General features: G+C 48.6%; 1 protein-coding gene across 5 annotated transcripts in view; it reads left to right on the top strand.

Annotated features, from left to right (window-relative positions):
• Positions 1 to 22,606, top strand: part of DTD1 (D-aminoacyl-tRNA deacylase 1) — a 111,488-nt gene that overhangs the window by 19,867 nt on the left and 69,015 nt on the right. For all 5 annotated transcript variants that reach the window (XM_082431728.1, XM_082431725.1, XM_082431724.1 and 2 more), the window contains exon 4: positions 9,371 to 9,477. In XM_082431728.1, coding sequence (XP_082287854.1) covers positions 9,371 to 9,477 — 107 coding nt within the window. The remainder of the gene's footprint in view (positions 1 to 9,370; positions 9,478 to 22,606) is intronic.

Raw genomic sequence — 22,606 nt, 5'->3', positions numbered from 1 at the left:
GACTATACTACCCAAAGCAATCTACAGATTCAATGCAATCCCTATCAAATTACCAGTGGCGTTTTTTACAGAACTAGAACAAAAAATCTTAAAGATTGTATGGAGACACAAAAGACCCTGAATAGCCAAAGCAGTCTTGAGGGAAACAAACGGAGCTGGAGGAATCAGACTCCCTGACTTCAGACTATACTACAAAGCTACAGTAATCAAGACAAAATGGTACTGGCACAAAAACAGAAACATAGATCAATGGAACAAGATAGAAAGCCCAGAAATAAACCCATGCACCTATGGTCAACTAATCTATGACAAAGGAGGCAAGGATATACAATGGAGAAGAGACAGTCTCTTCAATAAGTGGTGCTGGGAAAACTGGACAGCTACATGTAAAAGAATGAAATTAGAACACTCCCTAACACCATACACAAAAATAAACTCAAAATGGATTCGAGACCTAAATGTAAGACTGGACACTATAAAACTCTTAGAGGAAAACATAGGAAGAACACTCTTTGACATAAATCACAGCAAGATCTTTTTTGATCTGCCTCCTAGAGTAATGGAAATAAAAACAAAAATAAACAAATGGGACCTAATGAAACTTCAAAGCTTTTGCACAGCAAAGGAAACCATAAACAAGACGAAAAGACAACCCTCAGAATGGGAGAAAATATTTGCAAATGAAGCAACTGACAAAGGATTCATCTTCAAAATATACAAACAGCTCGGGCAGCTCAATATCAAAAAACAACCCAATTGAAAAATGGGTGGAAGACCTAAATAGACATTTCTTCAAAGAAGACATACCGATGGCCTAGAGGCATATGGAAAGATGCTCAACATCACTAATTATTAGAGAAATGCAGATCAAAACTACAATGAGATATCATCTCACACCAGTCAGAATGGCTATCATCAAAAAATCTACAAACAATAAATTCTGGAGAGGGTGTGGAGAAAAGGGAACCCTCCTACACTGTTGGTGGGAATGTAAATTGATACAGCTGCTATGGAGAACAGTATTGAGGTTCATTACAAAACTAGAAATAGAACTACCATATGATGCAGCAGTCCCACTACTGGACATATACCCTGAGAAAACCATAATTCAAAAAGACATATGTACCCCAGTGTTCTTTGCAGCACTATTTACAATAGCCAGGACATGGAAGCAGCCTAAATGTCCATCAACAGAGGAATGGATAAAGAAGATGTGTTACATGTAATTGAGTTGGCCAAGAAGTTCATTCAGGTTTTTCCGTAAGATGTTATCAAGCCTGAACGAACTTTTTGGCCAACCCAATACAATGGAGTATTACTCAGCCATAAAAAGGAACGAAATTGGGTCATTTGTAGAGATGTGGATGGACCTAGAGACTCATACAGAGTGAAGTTAGAAAGAGAAAAACAAATATAGTAACACATATATGTGGAATCTAGAAAAATGGTGCAGATGAAACTATTTGTAGGGCAGGAATAGAGACGCAGACATAGAGAACAGAGATGTGGACACAGAGGGGGAAGGGGAGGGTGGGACGAATTGGGAGATTAGGTTTGACATAAACACACTACCATGCATAAAATAGCTAGTGGGAGCCTGCGGTATACCACAGGGAACTCAGCTCAGTGCTCTGTGATGACCTAGGTGGGTGGGATTGGGGGTGGGGGGTGGGAGGGAGGTCCAATAGGGACAGGATATATGTATACATAGAGCTGATTCACTTCATTGTACAGCAGAAACTAACACAACATTGTAAAGCAATTATACTCCAATTTAAAAAAATAGTGTATTTCCTCCAGCTTCTATTGATAATATTTGACATGGCCACAGTGCACTTAATAAGACCAGGAAATTAACTTTGCTGAAGCACTGTCGACTGAAATACAGACCTTGCTTGAATTCTGGCAGTGTTCCCACTGGTGTCGTTTTCCTGGTCCCAGGATCCAGTCTGGAACCGACATTGCACTTGGTCGTTGCGTCTCTTCCTTAATCTCTTCCCGGGGATGATGGTTCCTGGGTCCTTCCTTGTCTTTTGTGGCCACTTCTGAAGGGTGACTTGTTTGGTCAGTTTGTCTGTCTGTGTCCCGCAGCATGTGTTTGCCTGAAGTCTTCTCGACATTAGGTTGAGGTTGTGCGTTTTGGCAGGAACACCACGGAGGTGATCTTGTACATTAGATCCTGGGTACATGCTGTCGATCAGTCTGCTTATTTGCCAGATTTCTCTCTGGTCAAGTTATTCTTTTCCTCTTTGTGTAAATAGCCTGTGTGGAGATACTGTGAGACTATGCCAATATCCTGATATTCAACACACCCCGCCCACTGATTTTAGCTTCATCCCTGGTCTCTGCTGCAGCAGTTATCACTGAGGTGTTTGCCTAGTTGCTTCATCTTTTTAAGTGTCAGCTGTGCTGCCTGGGAGGCGGGAAAGGTCATCAGGGTGCCTTCGTTACCGGACTGTGAAAAAGCAGGTCACCACATAGTCTTTCTCAAGTTCAAAGGAGCGAGCTTCCCTTGCTAGCCAAGTGTTTCATTTTTAAATAGGAAGGGGAGTTGATTTTTTTCCAGTGTCTTTTTCTCTAAGTGTTAACCTGGTGAATGCCCTTCCTAATCAGGAGCTGTGCTGACTCACCCTTCACTGGTCACTGCACCGTGTTCCTCTGGTGTGTGTGCCTGCGAGAAACTGCCCACACGTTCCTGTACAGTTTTTGCCTCTGTATTCAAAGGGGAAAGTGGGCTATGCTTTTTTTTTGTATATCCAGTTTTTATATTAGGGTAATACTAGCCTTGCAGGATAAATTGGAAAGCTTTTCATCGTTTTCCGTTGGTCTGGACCAATTTAATCAACAGGAAGTATCTATTTTAATAGATCTTGTTGGTCCAGCCCTTTGGGTGGCCTTCCTTGGTCACGGCCCTGGTCAGGATTCCCAGGACCCTTGAGCCCCTGTAGGCAGTTTGTCTGTGTCTCCTTTGCATCTGGAGTTTCAAATGCATCGGGAGGAAGCGTACAGATTTTTTTGGGGGGTGATTTAGAACGATCTCTGCATCTAGAATCATACCTTTTTCTCATTGTGGTTTGCTAGATGTATTTTCTCCCTTTGCTTTCTATCAGAGTTTTTTTTTTTTAAATTTATTTATTTATATTTTTGGCTGTGTTGTGTCTTCATTTCTGTGCGAGGGCTTTATCTAGTTGCGGCAAGCGGGGGCCACTCTTCATCGCGGTGCGCGGGCCTCTCACTGTTGCGGCCTCTCTTGTTGCGGAGCACAGGCTCCAGACGCGCAGGCTCAGTAGTTGTGGCTCATGGTCCTAGTTGCTCCGCGGAATGTGGGATCTTCCCAGACCAGGGCTCGAACCCGTGTCCCCTGCATTGGCAGGCAGATTCTCAACCACTGCGCCACCAGGGAAGCCCTCTATCAGAGTTTTTAATATTTTTTCAGAAAACTAGCTCTTAATTTATCAAGTCTGGTTATATTTTTTTGTTTGATATTTTATTATTTTCCCTTAATCTTCACTTTCGAAATTCTGCGTACCTTTTGTGTGTGTGGTTTATTTGGCTTCTTTTCCTGGTTCCTTACTTCACTTACTTTCAGTCTTCTTTCCTAATAGGTGCATTTAAGGTCCAAAACTTCAGTTTTGCTTGGCTCCTCTTTCCCCCATCAGCAGATCCCGCGGGCCTGACCTTTGACATACACACACAATCCAGCAGCTACACACGGCGTCTGCGGCCCCCCGCCCCGGCCCGGCCGCCGCCTCTCCTCCCACCCAGATTGTCGCGACAGCTCCCTATGGGTCTTCCGCCTCCACAGCAGCCCGAGTGAGTCATTCCCCCATGGATGCTGACCCTCAGGTTAGAACAAGCTTTCAGGTTTGGGAAACATTTTGGGATTCCCTCTGTCTACTCAACAACTGATACAAGAACAATTACATATATATGTGTCCATGGGGCTGGGGGCTTGCCGGCCACTTGAGCCCTGGGGCTCTAGCCCAGGAGGTGGCGGGAGCCGATGGCAGGTGGTCCGGAGCAGAGGCTCCCTCTGGATGAGGGTCAGAGTTTACAGGCTCAGTCCTTTGACTCCATCTTTAAACACTGAGGCTGCTCCTGCTGTGTGTCTTTTGTCCCCAGAGGCCCTGAATTGGGTCAGAACCTTGCTGTGAAGCCCCTCCAGGGCCACTCTGCTCCCAAGGTGAAAGACTTCTTCCCTAGTCTGTGTCCTAAACCGTGTCCAGCCTTGGCGCAGGCCAGCACACGAGAGGTTCTGCAGTGAGGTGAAGTGACGGTATTAATATATTCCAATAATAAATACATGAGAAACTCATAATAAAAAGCCAACGACATGGAGAGGCCCTGAGCTTAACTATAAACCCTCGCCCATTATCACAGTCCCAGGGAAAAGTTACAGGTCAAGTTTAAGTTCTGTGTCATATTCAAGTCTAAAGGAGTTAAAGTCTGAGATCAGACCCTGTGGCTGGATGAGCTCAGAAGCTGCCCTGCCTGGTTTCTCACTCAGCTGCTCTCGGGGGAAGGGAGTCTGCCTGGTGCAGTAGGTTCTTTCAGAGCCCTGGCCTGGCTCTGTCACACACAGGTCCACTCGGGCCCTTCAGGGCCTCAGACACTGCGTGGTTCTCTTGTGCCTCAGTGAGGAGACCAGGCAGCCTTGGACACGGTTATCCGGGCAGCAGGACGCCGAGGACACCGGCAGAGCCTGGGGAAGTCTGAGCAAAGCTGGTGGTCAGGGGTGACCTTGCCTTGAGCCTTCCTGTCGTGCAGGATGGGCGACTTCAGAGCTCCAGCTAGGACGGGAATTTAACCTCCCAGCGAGGGGTTAGTTTTGGTCCTAGACATTTACCATCTTAATGTCCGTTTCCCCAGAAGCTGCCCCTGTTCTTAGGTCTGCGGTTTGGAATTGGGGACGCCCCTTTGGGGACAGGTGCCCTCACTCTCCTGCGAGGAGGCACTTTCCATCCTGGGCCACAGGGCCTGTCCCCCAGTGTCTCTTACTGTGGAGTCGCGGTCCCCGGATGCCTGCTGCCTAGAGCGGGTGTCTCCCTCCAAGGCCTGAACCACCGCAGAGCCAAGCAGAGACCGGCAGTTGGGAGGGACTTGGGTCCAGGGAGAAGCCACAAGGTTCCGGTCAAGGCTGCTGTCCACGACCTCTGTGACCCTGAATGTGACATGGAGTCAGATGGTGGTTCTGACCTGCCCACCTGGGCCTGGCCCTCATGCTCTGAGAAATCCAAAGGGCCTGGAATGTACCCTGTTTCTGACAACTGAGTGTCTCCCCAGCCAAGGTACTTAGGAGATGCCGTTCCTTGAGCCCTGGTCTCTGCTCTCCAGGCCCCCTCGAGCTGGATCCTTACCCCAGTGGTGGTGCCCCACTGGGCTGAGCTCTCTGGGGAGCCGGGGGCCAGGAAGCAATTGGACTCTGTAGAACGGACAGAGCTGCCCTAGCGCCATGTGCCCCCCGGGGCCACACTCCCACGGGGACCAAACTCCTCCAGCCCCATGGCCCTAGCCTCACCACCTGCTTATTTTGAGCCCCCGATTCCACACGTTTGCTTGATTTCTTGGTCCCCAGCCTGTCACTCGATGTTGGGGTCCCCATCAGTAACCCCTCTCCCCTGCGTGCCCAGGCTCAGAGCAGGTTGAAAGGAGAACAGAGAGGAAGACTGGGCGGTGAGGATGCATCCTGATGGCAGAGGGAGCCGCCTTTGGCGGGGAGCTTAGGTGGGCGGGCCTGAGGCTCAGTGTCTGGCGCGGGTGTCCAGGACCGTCTGCGGAGGTGGGCCGAGCCCCAGCCGGGTCCTAGCTGCGCAGGGCCGGCCCTGGAGAGCAGAGAACACTTGTGTGCAGGGCGTTCTGCTCTCCCCAGTTTTCTTCAAAAGCATCTTCTTCAGTTTGGTTTTCTGCTCTTCCCCCCGCCCCCCACCTTTTGTTCATATACTTCCCCCCACCCCGGCCCCTTTGCCCATATACACACGGACAGTGGTAGGAGTGATAGCAGTTATAGTGACCGGGTTTCCTGCGCGCTGACTGCCGGGCTCTGGGCCCGGTGCGCTGCCTGTACTAACTCGCCTGCACCCTCCTTGTGGTGACTGGCCTGCTGTCATCCTGGAACAGACTGGGGCACAGAGGGGCAGGGCAGGGCTTCTCGTTGGGTGGTGGCAGGCCGTCAGCCTTTGCAGGTAAATGGGGCGCTCTGGTTTGGGGCTGGTAGAGCCCTTGGACCCTGCAGGGTTGGCCCCAGTGGGGAGTTTTCCTGCTGGAAACATGTGGGACTTATATTTAAGAATGACTTGATTATATCATCACTGGAGCCTAGATGTAGTTTTGTAGATATGTTTCTGTCTTTTAAGATTATTTAAAAAAATGTTTTTATTTTCCCTGGCCAATGTAATTTTTCTTGGGGGCTTTATTTACTCTTTGATGTAGACTGGAAAAGAATGTTACCATTTTAAGATCTCTTAAAACGTGTCTTTGGATTTGTTGTCTGTACAAATGGAAATTCAGATAATAGTTCTGTTCTTAACTGAAGAAAAACAGGAAAAGAGAATAAATTTCTTGCTACTTGGAATGAAAAACACGGTGAAGCATATGCCGTATATCCTGGCAACAGAAATTCAAGGTCGGAAATAATTCCTTTCCTCCTGAGTCTGCCTTCAGCTTCCCTGAGGAGTGCAGGAGCTGAAATTTGCTCCTAATTGTAGCCGTAATTTTAGCCTGCAATTAAACACATGATTTCATCCCAGCTGATGTCTTTTTAGCTCTTCTGCCATGGATAACACAAAAGCTCTGTAGATTTGAGCGGCCACTTTAATCTGATGGGAGGTCACAGGAAGTCACCGTTATCTGAGCATGACTGGCTGCCCAGTGGGAACTAGATTCATCTTGCCTCTAAAAAGGGCACACAGCTCGTCTTCTCTCGGTTTCCAGGGCTACTGTCTGTGCCTGTTCTGCTGAGACCCTCTGTGAGGTCAAGGGTCATCGGAGCGAGTGCCAGCAGGTGGGGCGGAGTCGAGCTGGTGGGAATCCCTTGCTGCTGCAGCGGGTCTGGTATCCAGAGCCCCGGAGCCGAGCTGCTCTGGGGAGGGAGCTGGAGGGGCTTCTGGTCCAGGCCTGTCCTGGGCTGCTCTTCTCCTCGGCCTGTCCCCCAGAGATTGGCCTGTCCTCCGGAGGTCAGCCTGTCTCCCCAGAGGTCAGCCTGTCTCCCCGGAGGTCGGCCTGTCTCCCTGGAGGTCGGCCTGTCTGCCCAGGGGTCAGCCATCTCCCCGGAGGTCAGCCTGTCTCCCAGAGGTCGTCCACCCCATGAAGCGAGGGCTCCCTGCCCAGGGGAGTGTGGGGAGCACCAGAATGAAACAGGTTTCCCTCCTCCAGGTCCTGAGAGCCCGTCCTTGCTGCGGTGCATGGTGACCCCCAGGGCCGGCATGCAGGCGTGGTCCCCGAGTGTGATGCTGAGAGCAGACCCTGATTCTGCATAGGCACGTGCCGGCCGCGGCCCTGAGCGCTTCTGTGCTCGGTCCCCTTGAACTTGCACCATGACCCAGGGCTTCTGGTTGGTCTCCCTGTGGTGCAGGTGGGGTGCCGAGGCCTCGGAGCTGGTTGGGGGCTGGGCCCAAGTGCTGTTGCCCTTCACATCCTGAACCCGGTGGAGTCTCCTCCAGGGAGCCCCTCTGATTCCCTCCCCATCCCCTAAGGGGGGAACTCTGACCTCCAGGGTCGGGATTCCTCAGGGTTGAATGGTGCCGCATCATCACCACCCTGCACCCATCTGTCCCCTGTGAGACCCTGGGTCACGAGTGCCGGGCTGTCCGCGCCCCTGAGCTGAGCAGGGTCTTCTGGTCTCCAGCACCGAGCCTGGCGCTTCATTGCTGTGAGTTCATTTTCAGCGGGGCATGGATCTCACCCTCTCTCTGCTCCTTCGTGGTGGGAGGAAGCAGAAGGGCTCCTGATGGTTCTCGGACTCCGAGGGCTCACACTGTCTTTACTCTGTGGACCCGGCACCTTCTCCCTGTTGGGTTGATCAGGAACGGTGTGCAGTCACTCGAGCAGGTGTCCGCATGTGTCGTCGGCTGCGTTTGGACCCAGTGCACATCAGAAGTTCCCGGGTGGGTGGAGGCAACGTTCGGATGATTGCGCGGCACCAGCTCTCAGAGCGTGTGCTGGGCTTTCTTTACAAGCGTCGTTTGCGAAGAACGTCGTTCCGCATTCGGGGGTTGATCAGACACAGTTTGATTGATCAGACACAATCGGAGTGGGTTTGGGTTAGAAGGTTCGGAATAGGACATGGAGAGGCGCTCATTTCTGGGGCGGTCCGTGGCCACTTTGGGGACGCACCCCGGGGAGCAGGATGGCGCTGCAGCCTCGCTGGGGCGAGGCGGGACGTGGGGCCGGGGGAGCCGAGTGGCCCCCAGCTCTGGGCAGTCCTGTCCTGCGAGGACCGAGGTGTCCCCTCGGTTCTCTGGCCCGTGGGACCTTCTGTAGGTTGACCTGCCTTTTGGCCTCACGGTGAGGGACCCCCCCCTCCGCATCTTACACAGAGGGGCCCGCGGGCCGCTCACAGGGCCGTGTATGAGGTTGTTCTGGGGGAGCCTCCTAAGCTTTTTGCCTACTGTGTTCGATTTGTTTAAAAACGTTCGTTAGGAAACATGCAGAGAACAGACACCGGGGGCTCACCGGCCAGGCAGTCTCGTGCTTCACGTGTCTCTCAACCGCCCCGCCCGTGTGGATGTCACTACCGCCCTGCCTTTGCCGTTCGTCTTCCTGCTGTGTTTCTTCATGCATCTCTCTCCACAAGTGATAGAATTTGTTTTGGTGTTTGAACACACCATCTAAATGGTGTCGCACTGATGTGTCCTCGCCACTGTTTAAAGATCACACTGTGGGTTTGAGATTTGCTGCATTGACAGGTGTGGCCGCCGAATGGTATTCTGTGGGAGAATTCAGGCTGAGATTCTGCATTGGTTCCCCTCCGGGACAGTCACACTGGGTCCACCTTCTCTCTTATAAACACTGCCAGAGTGAACACTCTTGGCTGTCTCCTTTTGGATACGAGAGTCTAGAGCAGACGCCGCAAAGTGGAATTCCAGGCTTGTAGGGTTTGTTCAGCTTGAACTTGACCTCCACAGTGGTTGTACACTTTACCTTCTCAGTGTCTCACAGGCCTGTTAACCCACGTTTTCCCTGACCCTGCCCTCTTGCCAGGTCTGCAGGGCATGCGGAGGCGCCTCTGCCATGTGGTTTTGTGTTTTCCTTACTCGGGGGTGCAGAGGGGGGCAGTTGGGTGGTCCTGCTCCCGGGTTTCTGATTACACTGATAGAGGTCAGCTTTAATCTGAGGTCTCCAACTCTTGTGACCGTTGGAATTGCTCTTACAGACGGCAAGTTTGGTGCCTACATGCAAGTTCACATTCAGAACGATGGGCCTGTGACCATAGAACTGGAATCTCCGGCTCCTGGTGCTGCTACCTCCGACCCAAAGCAGGTAAGCCCAGAGTCAAGGGTTGGGTCTGTCCCCTGGGAGCCGGTAACATCTTTTGGCCTTGATTTAGTTCCTGGAGCACTTCTGAGTCTGAGGTGGAGAAAATGCCTCATTGTAGTAACCCAGAGTTTATTTGCCACATCCCTTCCGGAGAACGCACCTGTCGCCCGGCGTCTCCTCTGTGCCGTGGCCTTGCCTCCTCCCGACTCCATTCCAGAGCTCAGTCCTCCTCCAGGCCGGTCCCGGGCGAGGTGTCTGGGCGCCCACAGGCCGCTGGGTGGCAGCAGAGGAGCGGCACGGCTCCCCTCGGCCGGACCCGGTTCCCGAGTGTGGAATGGTTGCGTGGAGTGGGTTTATTCCAGGTATGGGTAGATGTGCCACCTGAGGGTCTTTGTAAATCCTTATTTTTCTAAAGCGACGTCTGACCTGGATTTGCTGCCAACTCTGTAAGCTTTCAGAAAAAATTTAATTAAAGTAGAGAAAGGAAATCTGTGCTAGTCCTCGTGAGCTGTGTGCTTCTCATAAGTGCTTAGCACTTCTGAAGGCTTTAATTAATGCAGCTGCTCAATGGCCTTCGAGAGGCAGGAGGGCAGGAAGAGTGAGAGCTGGGGGCGGGCAGCCCTATTCTCCCCCCGCCCCCGCCTTCTGGGACACTGAAGTGGAAGGATGCAGGGGTGGCGGGGAGCATTATGTAAACGTAAAGCTCTGTGACCTGTTCAAAGTCATCATTTCCAAGGGGAACAGACCTTTTCTTATATGTCACTGATTCTTTGGATTGATAGAGAAGCAGGAACACATCTGGTGCAGTAGTGCTGGGCTTGAAAGGTGATAATTGAGGTTCCTGGAATTACTGATAACATGAAAGAAAATCACAAGTGAAAAGTCCACATGAAAAATTAAACTTTTTATTTTGATGTAACTTGAGACTTACAGGCAAGTTGAAAAGAGTCAGCGTTTCCATACACCCTTTACCCGGCGTCCCCTAAATTTCCCGTCTTATGTAATCACAGTTTGCTCATCAAAATGTTGACGTTAATATTGATACGATGCTGTTGGCTACGCTACAACCTTACTTAAGTTTCACTAGTTTTCTCTAGTGTCCTTCATCTGTTTCAGGATAGTCTGGGATCCCACGTGGTGTTTACGGCCTTTCCCGGTCCTCGTGGCTCTGGTCTGCTGGTTCTGTAGAATGTTCCTCCGTTTCCTTCCCTGTGGTTACACTGAGGTTGTGCACTTGACAGGTTCATCTTCACCTGGTTTCGCAGGATACCGGCCTCTCCCGGTTTCCTCTTGCCCCCGGCTGTTCTCCCTCTGCTTTTATTTGATCACTGTTTTGTTGTTTTGATTTATTATTCTGCTTCAACTGTATTTGGAGAGAAAATTTAGTCAAGTTTTTTTCATTGTAAATATTTTTCTAGAAGTGATAGAACAATACATGAAATCTTTAGGCTCTTCAACCTTCTTGAGCAAGCACCCCCTCTTTTCTTCTTTACCGTAAAGAAAAAGACACCATTTAAACTTATTAACAGGCCATGCTAACTTGTTAACGATAAGAAAGTTAGTTTCGTTAGTTCTGAATCTTTTAGGAGCTTTCTCTTCAAATGCAGGAATTGTCCTGAGTCAATTTCAATTACTTGTTCTAGTTAATGGACTCCAGAAGCCTCAGACCCTATAAACTGCCCAGATCTCTGTCCCCGAGCTGTCAGGAGGTACTGATAGGCAGGCACAGGGGGCTCTGGGGGTGGCCTGTCTGCCTTTCCCCTCTCAGTAAGAACAGGTTTCCTCTTCGGGCTTATAGCTGATTCGTTCACTTTTGTGTTGTGTTTTAAAATACAGGTTCTTTAAACCTGAACAAATGAACAATGTGTGTGTGTGCTTTTTTTTTTCCTAATCAAAGTATAGTTGATTTGCAATGTTGTGTTAGTTTCTGCCGTATAGAAGAGTGATTCAGTTATACATATACATATATCTATTCTTTGTCATATTCTTTTCCATTATTGTTCATTATAGGATATTGAATATAGCTCCCTGCTCTACAGTAGGTCCTTTTGTGTGTGTGTGTGTGTGTGTGTGTGTGTGTGTGTGTGTGTGTATTTAGGCATCAGGTGTCTTTTTAGTGTGTGACAGTGTGTTGGGGGGGGAGGAAGTGCCGTGACCTGGTCCCTGCTCCGGAGACAGATTCAGGGCAGCATAAATCTGGAAGGTTCTTGACAGTGATGGGGGTAAAGGACAGTGTCCGACAACTTGGGACACATCACAGGCACACCACTTCATGCTCTGCCTTAAACCCCTCAGTGCCTTCCAGAGACATCTGGGTTCCAACCTGAGCCACGTGCCCGGCTGCTGTGGCTCACGGCCTGCTCTGCACCAGCCCCCTCAAGACCCCCGCTTCCCCTGCCTCTGGACTCTGTCTCAGCGTTTGTCTCCTCCTCGGAGGGTATCCTCTGACCCCTCAACCCCAGTGAGCCCCCGTCAGCCACTCGTCCCATTGCTCTGAGTCTTTTTCACTGCCTGGGGCTGAGCCTGGGGTGCAGTTTGTTCTGGAGTCGTGTGTCCTGGGCCCGTGAGCTGTATGTCTGTGAATGTCCTTCTGGCAGTGCCGTTGCCACAGAGCTGGCCTGGACTCCCAGGAGACTGTTGGTTTTGCTGACCTTTAAGGATGTGAGGTGGGGGGAGGAGGCATTCTCAGTTGTTGTTTCCAAACTTGCACTTGAAATAGGGCTAAATTCCTGTTTTTAAGAGTCCCATCCTGTTTTTAAGAGTCCCAGAGCTCTATTTATGGGTGATGCAGCTACTGCTGGTGAAGACTGGGCTGGTAAAGGCAACTAGTTGTGTGCCCGCCTTAACCAGGGCTCTGCTCGTGTCTGGAAGTGGCAGCCCCTGCACGTTTCCCATGGCTGCATGGGCACCGTGCCCAGCGCAGTAGGGGCTGCAGCGTGGGTCCCCTGATGTTCCCGACGGAGAGAAAGTGGAAGAAGAGGGGTAGTGCTCGCTCTGAGGGACAGCCCTCCAAGAACAGGCGGTGGAAGCAGTAGCAGAGCCACCAGACAGAGGCTGTCTTCCCCGTGGCACTTTTGTGGAAGAACATGGTTCTGGCAGGAACATCCTGATTATAACGTAGAGAAGATCGGCTAGTGCGTGAGTTCTTCCGTGGGTGGCTAGATACAGGGAAATTTCAACACCCTTGCCAGTCCGCCCGAGGGGAGAAGCTTACTGTTGCTCTTGTTTTCATCTTAATTGCTTTCCCTTGGAGGGGGGAGGTTTCCTGAGTCTCACGGGGTTGGGATTGCACATGGTGAGAGCAGGTGGGGGGCTTCTCCCCGCCAGGAGGGCATTTCGTAATTGGAGGGCTCTTTCCTGGGGCCCAGGGCCCACCTAGTTCACAGTGTTGCCATTAAGTATTTATATTTTCATTGATTTAGTGAGCTTGTAAACCTCACTGAATCGAAAGGCTGGAAGGAGCTGAAAAAATGAACTTTCAAATACACATCCTTGAACTGGCTCATGTGTTTATTGACAGATCTCTTGGCTAAGTTGACCAGTGAAGAATGGTGCCAGAGCTTTTCATTTCATGCTTCTCTGATTATCACCCTCACTTGGCCTGTAACTTTCTCTGCACTCGTCTTATCAGCAAGCACCCATCCCTTTGCCCTGAAACCTTGGGACGTCGAGATTGAGACACTGGTGGCTTCTGTAGGGTCATCTGTGGGGTCAGGAGGAAATGTGTGGGCTAGAGAGGGGGTGCGGAGGGAACGCCGGTCAGCCTCATTTACCCGTACTTTTCAGTAACACGTGCTGCAGAATGCAGAAGGTGAAGCGGAGGACAGGCCAGGACACAGGTGGCAGCCCCCCCGCAGGTGCACAAAGGTGGGTCTGAGTTACCGCACAGTTCAGTATGAGGGACGGTCTGACGAGAAGTGTTCTGAATATAAGGAAGAGTTATACTGATGCCCGTACGTTTGCATTTCTTCATGGAAGAACGTTTACTTAAATGTACGTACTCCCTTTTTCGTCCTGTTTTAGGCTTGAACTCTGGTGCGAACTCCCCGGTCTCTGTTGGTGTCAGCGTGAGGTTTTGCGTGGCCTGAGCCGGGCCACAGAGCGAGCTTCTGGGTCTGGTTGCCACAGTGGCACTGGATCCTGTCCTTCACTCCAGTCGCTGGTTCATTGTGTCACGTTGATTTATTGGACAAATGATGACTGAGGGTCCTGCCTTGTTTATACTGAAGTGTTACTAAGACAAAAGCGGGAACTTAGCAAGAGCTTCATCACAGAGTTTTTGTTGCTGCTCGTGTTCATCTTTGTCACCGTGTCACCTTGGGTGTGCTGGTGACCTTGAGTCCCGGGACCTCACCTTGTACGGAAGCCTTCCCGACGGGGCAGGGCTGGCACCTGCCAGACCGCTGGGGCTGCGGGCGTCACTGCTGGTTTTCTCATCCTTTCAGCGCGAACATCCACTTTCCTGCATAACCGTCTGGCCAGGGGTCGGGTGTGGAGGCTGGGGGGCTTCTCTGCTCGAGCAGCCAGGGCCCCTGCTGGGTGCCATCAGTGCACGGGCGCCCTGCCCGGGGCATGTGTGTCTGGCTGGTCGGAAGGGTTGGGAGCCTCGTAGAAGTTTCCACCCAGGCTGGCTTCTTCCGAGTTGGGGAGCTGCGAGGGCTTGCTTTTGTTTTAGCATTTTAATTTGTTTTTATATAGATGGTTGTCCAAACTCAGTATATACCATAGAGTTAAAAAGAAGCCTTTCCAAGAGATACATGACTGGCTCTGCCTGGAGACCCATTGATGAATTGATCAGTCGACTCACCTTCATCTTTGCTTCTTCAATCCATAATGGGTCACCGAAATTGTGAAAACTGAAAAGAGTTTGTTTCCTGCTATTGGAATACGGCTGGTAAATTAAAAACTGCAATCTTCTCCTCTTCCACCTTCGACACATGAAACATTTCTTAATCTCCAACTAGAGAAAAACATCTGTTTTGCTTAAAATAACTCTCTCAGGGCACTAATGGGTTAGTGCATTTAAGGCTTAAGGGCTTTGTTTGTTCCTGTGTATGTGTTTTGGGCAGATTCTTAGTTATTTTAATCTTCTAATCTCATTTGGGGATGTGTTAGAAAAACAAACTCCTTAGGTTACTGAGTTGGCCTACTGAAGATTAACTAGCATCTTTCTTTATTCCCAAGGGAGGGAGGTAAAGTTTATCCTGCCAGGGATTATACATTGAGCACAGCAGTAATGTAATCATCCAGACTCAGGATTATAATTGGGAATTCTTAGCTTTTTAGCTAATTTATTAGGAGCTTCATAGTCCTGGGTAATTGTAGAAAAACGTTCGGACAGTCAGCGGTATTTTGTAGAAAGCCTTGTTCAAACATCTGCGTTACTAACAGAGAGAGAAGAATGATCTGGAAGTCAAAGAAATAAAAAGTGAAGCTCTTCCTATAATTTTTTTAAAAAGGACTGCTCAATAAATAAAACCCTTAACTACCCAGAGGTGTTTTGCCAACATTTGTCAGCCTTACTGACCAAGGGTTTATCTTTTTTTGAATCTGATTGCTCTTTAAGATAAGGTCAAGATGGGAGGGTGGGGTGTGAATTGGGTCAAGTGGGCTTTTAGGGGTTCATGAACCACCCTGGGCTCACCCAGGTTTTCTTTGTGTCTGTGCGCGCCAGTGCTTTTGCTGGGAGGTTCCAGGGCTTTCATCAGACCCTCCGAAGGCCCCAAGGAAGTGAAGATGCTTGGGGGGCCAGGGGCAGTTGGGTTCAAGGATTACTATTCTCTCTCCACCAGAGTCACTCAGGACCACCGACTTTAAGCCACCGAGGGTTTGTATTAAAGGGAGGAGTCTTGGACACCACCCCACCCCACCCCCCGCCCCCAGGTTTTCTGCATCCGAGTTCCTGGCGTGTCTGGACGTGGAAGGCAGAAGAGTAGCAGGTTTGTGTTTTTAACCAGTTCTTCCTGTGCCCCGCAAGGACACTGATGTAGAAGAACTGCTGGGCCGGAGGCAACTGGACAGTCGGGCGTTGCCATTTTAATCTGCTCCAGGCGTTGGTCTCTTCTGCACCACGCTCCATCCCCAGCTGAAATGTCTAAAAATACTTTACAACCTGTGTTACTGCAGCTGCCAGGAAGCAGGCTGGCTGGGCTTGATTATTGAGGTCACATATGAGGCCGTTGTCATTCATCACCGCCCCTCAGTACCCATCCCCCACCCCCCAGCGGTGATGGAAATATTCCCAGGGCACGGGGCCTTCTCAACGCAATTACAGATGTGTCAGGAAAAGCCAGTAGAGTGACAGCGGCTCAGCACGTTCGTGACGGATGACAGGCCCTCTGCTGAGCGTCACTGAGGCCTGTGCTAGTGGAATAACTTGTTTCTTAAGAGAGATGAACCCTAAGTGTGGGCGAGATTGTAGTGCTGTAGCCTCTTAGAGTTTTTAGTTGAAAAGCAATTTATAGTTCTCTTGGTTTTTCGGGTACCAGACATGGAATGCCTTACTCACTGGTCGGCTTATTGATTGGACTAGAATAAAAACCCGGGACGATCAGCACCTCAGTCTTTGCTTGGAGAATTGCAGTTTAATGAGATGCATGATGTCAAGGCCTCATGGGCAGTTGAGTAATCACTTTCGTTTAAACACACGTGGGACATTGTTAAACGTTCATCTTTTATGGTGCATTACTTGTTGGGTTTATGGTAAAGGCTTTTCGCATTGAGCTGTAGGACTTGTTTCCTGCAGGTTATTTACTGTTTCTTGAATATTGTGCTTCTGTTCATCCCCCTGAAATGAATTCCCTCGCTCTTTACCTGTTGCTGTCTTCCCCATCTTTAAGGTCTGTTTCAGACAGTGCTTCATCCAAGGCGCTCACCTCAGTGCCATCCAGGCAAGGCCTTCCTGCCTTTGAGCCCTCAGTGCGTGGTGTGGTCCACGGACTGAATACCAGCCATGTTTCTCCTTTGTTAGTTTGTTTGTTCATTTCTCCATCTATCCTTCCACCCTTGTGTCCATCCATCTGTCCACTCCCCTACCTACCACCCACTCATCTGCCCACCCAGCAGGTACTCACAGGGTGCGCGCTGCTGCTGGCCTGGCATCGCGAACAGCGCTGGGCAAAGTTGTGCCCTCATGGTGCTTGCATTCTAGTGGGAAACATACACAAGAAAGTATAATTTAAAACTGTAATATTATAAAGAAATCAAAGCTGGCAGAAGTGTAGAGAGGGCTGCTGGGAGGGGCCACCTCCAGCACAGGAGCTGGGGGTGCGGATGCTGAGCTGGGGGGCCGCCACGTGGAGATGGGGAGGAGTGTGCTGGACGGAGGGGCTGGCGGGTGCAGAGCCCCGGGAGTGGTAGGGGGAGGTCGGGGGTGCAGGGAGAGAGGGGACGCGAAGGCAGAGCCATGACCCCGGCCTCACGGCCAGGGTGAGTAGTGTGGGTTTTACTGGCAGCAAGCTGGAGGGTTACTAGAGGGTTACGTGTGTGTGTGTGTGTGTGTGTGTGTGTGTGTGTGTGTGTGTGTGTGTGTGTGTGTGTTCACAGAGCTGGCTGAGACTGGATTGTAGAGCTGGCCGGGGCAGAGGTGGGGGGGCATTTAGGAGGTCCTGCAGCTGGTGGCCAAGAGCTGTGGACAGGATCTGGACGCCCCTGGAGGGTCTCGGCCGCCCTGGCGCTCTGCCACCCCCAGCGGAGCTTCCCTAGTAAAGACTCGTGTTGGAAATCTTTTATCCCGTGGTGTGAACGTCAGGACACTCTGCAAAGTCCAGCCCCCACCGGTCACTACAGGAAGGGCCCTATTCCTGCCTTCCGTGCAGGACGGTGAGGGGATTCCAAGCTTCTTTGAGTTTCTAGGTTAAGATCAGACATTTCGTCATCAAGGGGTGTGACACTTGCCCTGGTCCTGAGTGACCCGGGGCACAAGCTGGACGCTAAACCAGAACCTCTTTTTGATGCGGTTCAAAAAGAGCAGATTTTAGGCATTCAGTTCCCTGTCTTCAGGTCAGCGTGATGCTTCACTATGGCCCAGCTTTCCCCTTAATGCAAAAAACTTTAATTATAAGAAGAAATTGTGAAAAGCCCAAGAATCAACATTTATATTGAATTTGATTTATATGTACCATTTTAGCTTATATTGTCAGGGCAGTTTCTAAGAGTTCAGAGCTTGTCAGAGAAAAGAAAGGGTTTATTTTTGGAAGAGTGTGTCTCCCGGTGTTCACTGCTCTTAGGAATTATGGGGAGTAATTGTCAGGAGGGCGCAGCAGCTCCAGGGCTGGAGGAGGTGGTCCAGCCCGGATACCGGGTACCCCTCGCTGGTGACAGATCCAGAATCTCACAGCGGCTGCTTTTGCCTGCCTTGTTCCCCAGCCTTCGTTATTTTTGTCAATATGAAACGCAGAAGAATAGCTCTTCCATGAAGATTCTTCACAGAAAATGTATTCCTTTGACGACTTTCCATAAAATGTGAAGTCAGTTTCTTTTTCCATTTTTAACTGTGAAAGTGCAGCCTGCAGCTTCCGTTTGTGTGGGACAGGAAGAGCTAATTTGTGGCCTTGTTTGCATTTCCACCCCTCCTGCCCCATGGGGTCACGGTGTCCACGGGGGTGGGGGGCCGAGCCAGGGTCTGTCAGGGAGCCAAGGCGCTTTGACAGCTCGGAGGGCAGAGGCCGCTGTTAACTGTCGGTGTCGTTGCTGGCTCATGAAACCTTGGGGGATAAGGACAGTTTCTATAAGATTTCATTTCAAAATCCAGACTTCATCTGGCTTTATGCCCTGTGGATTCCTTTTTTTTTTTTCATTTTATGTTGTCCCTTTGCCCCCTTCGTTTTCTACAGGGAAGAGTCTCTTATTGTCATTTAAAAAATTTCATTTAAAAAATTTCTTGCCAGCAGTGTATTGACTGGAAAGTACCAAGTTAGAAATGTGATCATTATTATTTTTAAAAATTTTTATTTATTTTTTATTTTTGGCTGCGTTGGGTCTTCGTTGCTGTGTGCAGGCTTTCTCTAGTTGTGGCGAGCGGGGGCTACTCTTCATTGTGGTGCGTGGGCTTCTCATTGTGGTGGCTTCTCTTGTTCAGTAGTTGTGGTGCACGGGCTTCAGTAGTTGTGGCTTGCGGGCTCTAGAGCGCAGGCTCAGTAGTTGTGACGCATGGGCTTAGTTGCTCCACGGCCTGTGGGATCTTCCCAGACCAGGGCTTGAACCCGTGTCCCCTGCATTAGCAGGCAGATTCTTAACCACTGAGCCACCAGGGAAGCCCAGAAATGTTATTTTTTTTATTAGTAAGTTTTTATAGTATTCCGGGGTAGAAAGATATTTTTTTGGAAACAGTTCTTTTCCTGTCTTCTGTTTTTCTCATGAACCCATAAAATAACATCTTTATTATCATTTTTTGTTACATATAATATATAAAATCAATATCTTTTAAAAAATTAGAAGTTTAACCAGAAGTTTAAGATACATTAACGTTGCTTTTGACTATATCTTTCATTCCCAGAGGTAACACCATTAATAAGCGCCATATGTTTTCTTCTAGACTTAATAAAAATATGTTTATGCACATTTTACACATACTCATAGAAAATACATGGTATCTGTTGGTGTGTGTATGTCATATGTTTTTTTAAAAAATTGTAGTAAAATATACATAAACTTACCATTTTAATCATTTTACCATTTTTGGGTGTACAGTTCATTGCCATTAAGAACGTTAACATTGTTTTGCAGTCATCACCACCATCCATCTCCAGGACTTTTTCATCTTCCTAAACTATCCTCTACCGCTTAAACACTAACTCCCCATTCTCCCCTGCCCCCGGCCCCTGGTAACCAGTATTCTACTTTCTGTCTCTGAATTTGACTACTAGAGACCCACCATAAGTAGGATTGTGCAATATTTGTCTTTGTGCCTGGCTTATTTCACTTAGCATAATGTATTCAGAGTTCATCTATGTTGTTGCACGTATCATAATTTCATTCCTTTTTAAGGCTGAATAATATTGCATTGTATGTATAGACCACATTTTGTTTATTCATTTGTCTGTTGATGGACATTTGGGTTATTTCCACTTTTGGCTATTGTGAATAGTGCTGCTATGAACATGGGTGTACAAATACCTGTTTGAGACCCTGCTTTCAATTTTTTTTGGTATATACTTAGAAATGGGATTGCTGGATCATATTCATAATTCTTTGTTTAATTTTTTGAGGATTTGCCCTATCATTTTCCACAGTGGCTGCACCATTTAATATTCCCACCAACAGTGCCCAAGGGTTCCAATTCCTCCACATCCTCCCTAACATTTGTTATTTCCTGTTTTTTTTTTTTTTTTTTTTAATAGTAGTCACCCTAATGGGTATGAGGTGATATCTCACTGTGGTTTATTTTTGTTTGTTTGTTTTGTTTTGTTTAAAAATTTATTTATTTTTGGCTGTGTTGGGTCTTCATTTCTGTGCGAGGGCTTTCTCTAGTTGCGGCGAGTGGGGGCCACTCTTCATCACAGTGCGCGGGCCTTTCACTGTTGCAGCCTCTCTTGTTGCGGGGCACAGGCTCCAGACGCGCAGACTCAGTAGTTGTGGCTCACGGGCCTAGTTGCTATGCGGCATGTGGGATCTTCCCAGACCAGGGCTCGAACCCGTGTCCCCTGTATTGGCAGGCAGATTCTCAATCACTGCGCCACCAGGGAAGCCCTCATTGTGGGTTTGATTTGCATTTTCCTAATGCCCAGGGATGTTGAGCATCTTTTCATGTGCTTAATAACTATTTGTGTGTCTTGTTTGGGGAAATATCTACTCAAGTGCTTTGCCCATTTTTGAATTGGGCTGTTTTTTTGTTGAGTTGTAGGAGTTTTTTTTTTTTAATCTATTCTAGATATTAACCCTTTATCAGGTATATGATTTGAAAATATTTTCTCCCATTCTGTGAGTTGCCTTTTCACTCTTAATAGTATCCTTTGATGCACAAAAGTTTTACATTTTGATGAAGTACAATTTATTTTTTCTTTTGTGGACAGTGCTATTGGTATCATATCCAAGGAATTGTTGCCAAATCCAATGTCATGAAGGTTTCCTCCTATATTTTCTTTTAAGAGATTTATAATTTAGCCTTTCATGTTTATTTTCACTTAATTTTTATATATGGTGTAAAGTGAATGTCGTAAGGTTTTAGTTGCAGGCAAGTTGGAAGAACAGTACCAGTGACTTTCCCTGAGCCACATGAGAGTAAGTTGCTGACCTGATACCCCATCACCCCTGAACATGTTAGTCTATATTTCCTGCAAGCAAAGACATTCTCTTATAGAACCCCCAAACCTCCATTAAAATCAGAAAAACTAGGGAATTTCCTGGCGGTCCAGTGGTTAAGACTCCACACTTCCATTGCAGGGGGCACGGGTTTGATCCCTGGTTGGGGAACTGAGACCCCACGAGCTGTGTGGTGTGGCCGAAAAAAAAATCAGACAAACTATCATTGGCATTTTAATACCATCCAGTCCTCAGACCCCATTCATGTTTTAGCGGTTATCCCAATAGCTGGTCTTTTGCAGTTGTTCAGAATCATGTTGCATTCAATTGTCATACGTCTTTAGTTTCCTTCATTCTACATTAGTTCCTTGGTCTCTCCTTGGCTTTCATAACCTTGACTCTTTGGAAGAGTACAGGTCAGTTATTTTGAAAATGTCTCTCAATTTGGGTTTCCTTAGGATTACATTCAGGATGGATTGTGTACATACATGCACATGTGTGTGTGCACATGCCCTTGACCTCCATGGTATTGTTGGTATTGTTCTACATTTACTGTCCTGAAACAGGCTGCTTTCCCCACCAGCAATGTTGTTTGTGTTGTTACATCTACAACTAGTTCATTCATTTTAACTGCAAGACAGGATTGATTCTGTCATGTGAATACACTGCCTTTGATTAGCTGTTCTCCTTTTGATGGACTTAGGGGTTGTTGGCAGTTTTTTGCTGTTACTAACAATGATGTAAAAATCATCCTTGGGGTTTCCCTGGTGGCATGGTGGTTGGGAATCTGCCTGCTAATGCAGGGGACACGGGTTCGAGCCCTGGTCTGGGAAGATCCCACATGCCGCGGAGCAACTAGGCCCGTGAGCCACAATTACTGAGCCTGCGCGTCTGGAGCCTGTGCTCCACAACAAGAGAGGCCGCGATAGTGAGAGGCCCGCGCACCGTGATGAAGAGTGGCCCCCACTTGGCGCAACTAGAGAAAGCCCTCGCACAGCAACGAAGACCCAACACAGCCAAAAATAAATAAATAAATAAACTCCAATCTCTTAAAAAAAAAAAAAAAATCCTTGTTTACATTTCTTTTGTGGATGTAGATTTTCGAGGCAACAGACTTTTATTATTATTTTTAAAATTTGAAATATTTCAAACATGCTGAACGTATGGAGAGTAATATAACAACACTCAACTTTAGCCAGTGTGAATGTTGGGTCTAGAATCTTTAAGTTGGTAAAGTTGTCATCCCAGTCAGTAAATGGGAGTTTTACTGACACTTGCTCAACGTTACTGTCTCACTGAGTGAGGATTATTGTTAATGATGAAATTGCCTCAAAAGTGTGTAGCTTTAGGGACTTCCCCGGCGGTCCAGTGGTTAAGACTCCGAGCTTCCATTGCAGGGGGTGAGGGTTCCATCCCTGGTTGGGGAACTAAGATCCCACATGCCGTGCAGTGCGGCCGAAAAAAAAAAGTGTGTAGCTTTATTAAGAGAGAGGTATTTTGGGAAAACCAGTCAGATTTACAAAGCAGAAAATGTGGGCCTACCACCCAGATGTGAACTGGGAATAAACTACCACATAGGCGCAGCCAGCTTTCCTTTTAGTCTTTCTTCATGTCTCTCTTAATAGAATTTAATGAAACAAGACAGGAGGAGGAATCACCGAAGGTTAAGGATAATGGACTTGAAAGACTTGCTTGGCCCCTGGGGAGACTCACCTCTCAGCTGGGTCCGTTCCTTGGCTCTGGCGTCAGGTGACGTGAAAAGTGCCTTCAGGAGTTCATTCCGAGCCTGCCTCAGGCCCCAGCATAGACCTGTGATAAATCAGCTCTGTGCTCACGCGTGACGTTTGGCAAATCAAGGGAAGGAGAGGGAGGGAATCAGGTCAGAGCCCAG

Source organism: Balaenoptera physalus (genome assembly GCF_965194825.1).
Source record: "Balaenoptera physalus genome assembly, chromosome: 16".
NCBI classification, from domain to species: Eukaryota; Metazoa; Chordata; class Mammalia; order Artiodactyla; family Balaenopteridae; genus Balaenoptera; species Balaenoptera physalus.
The sequence above is the reverse complement of the archived record's forward strand: the minus strand, read 5'-3'. Positions and strand labels throughout refer to the sequence as shown.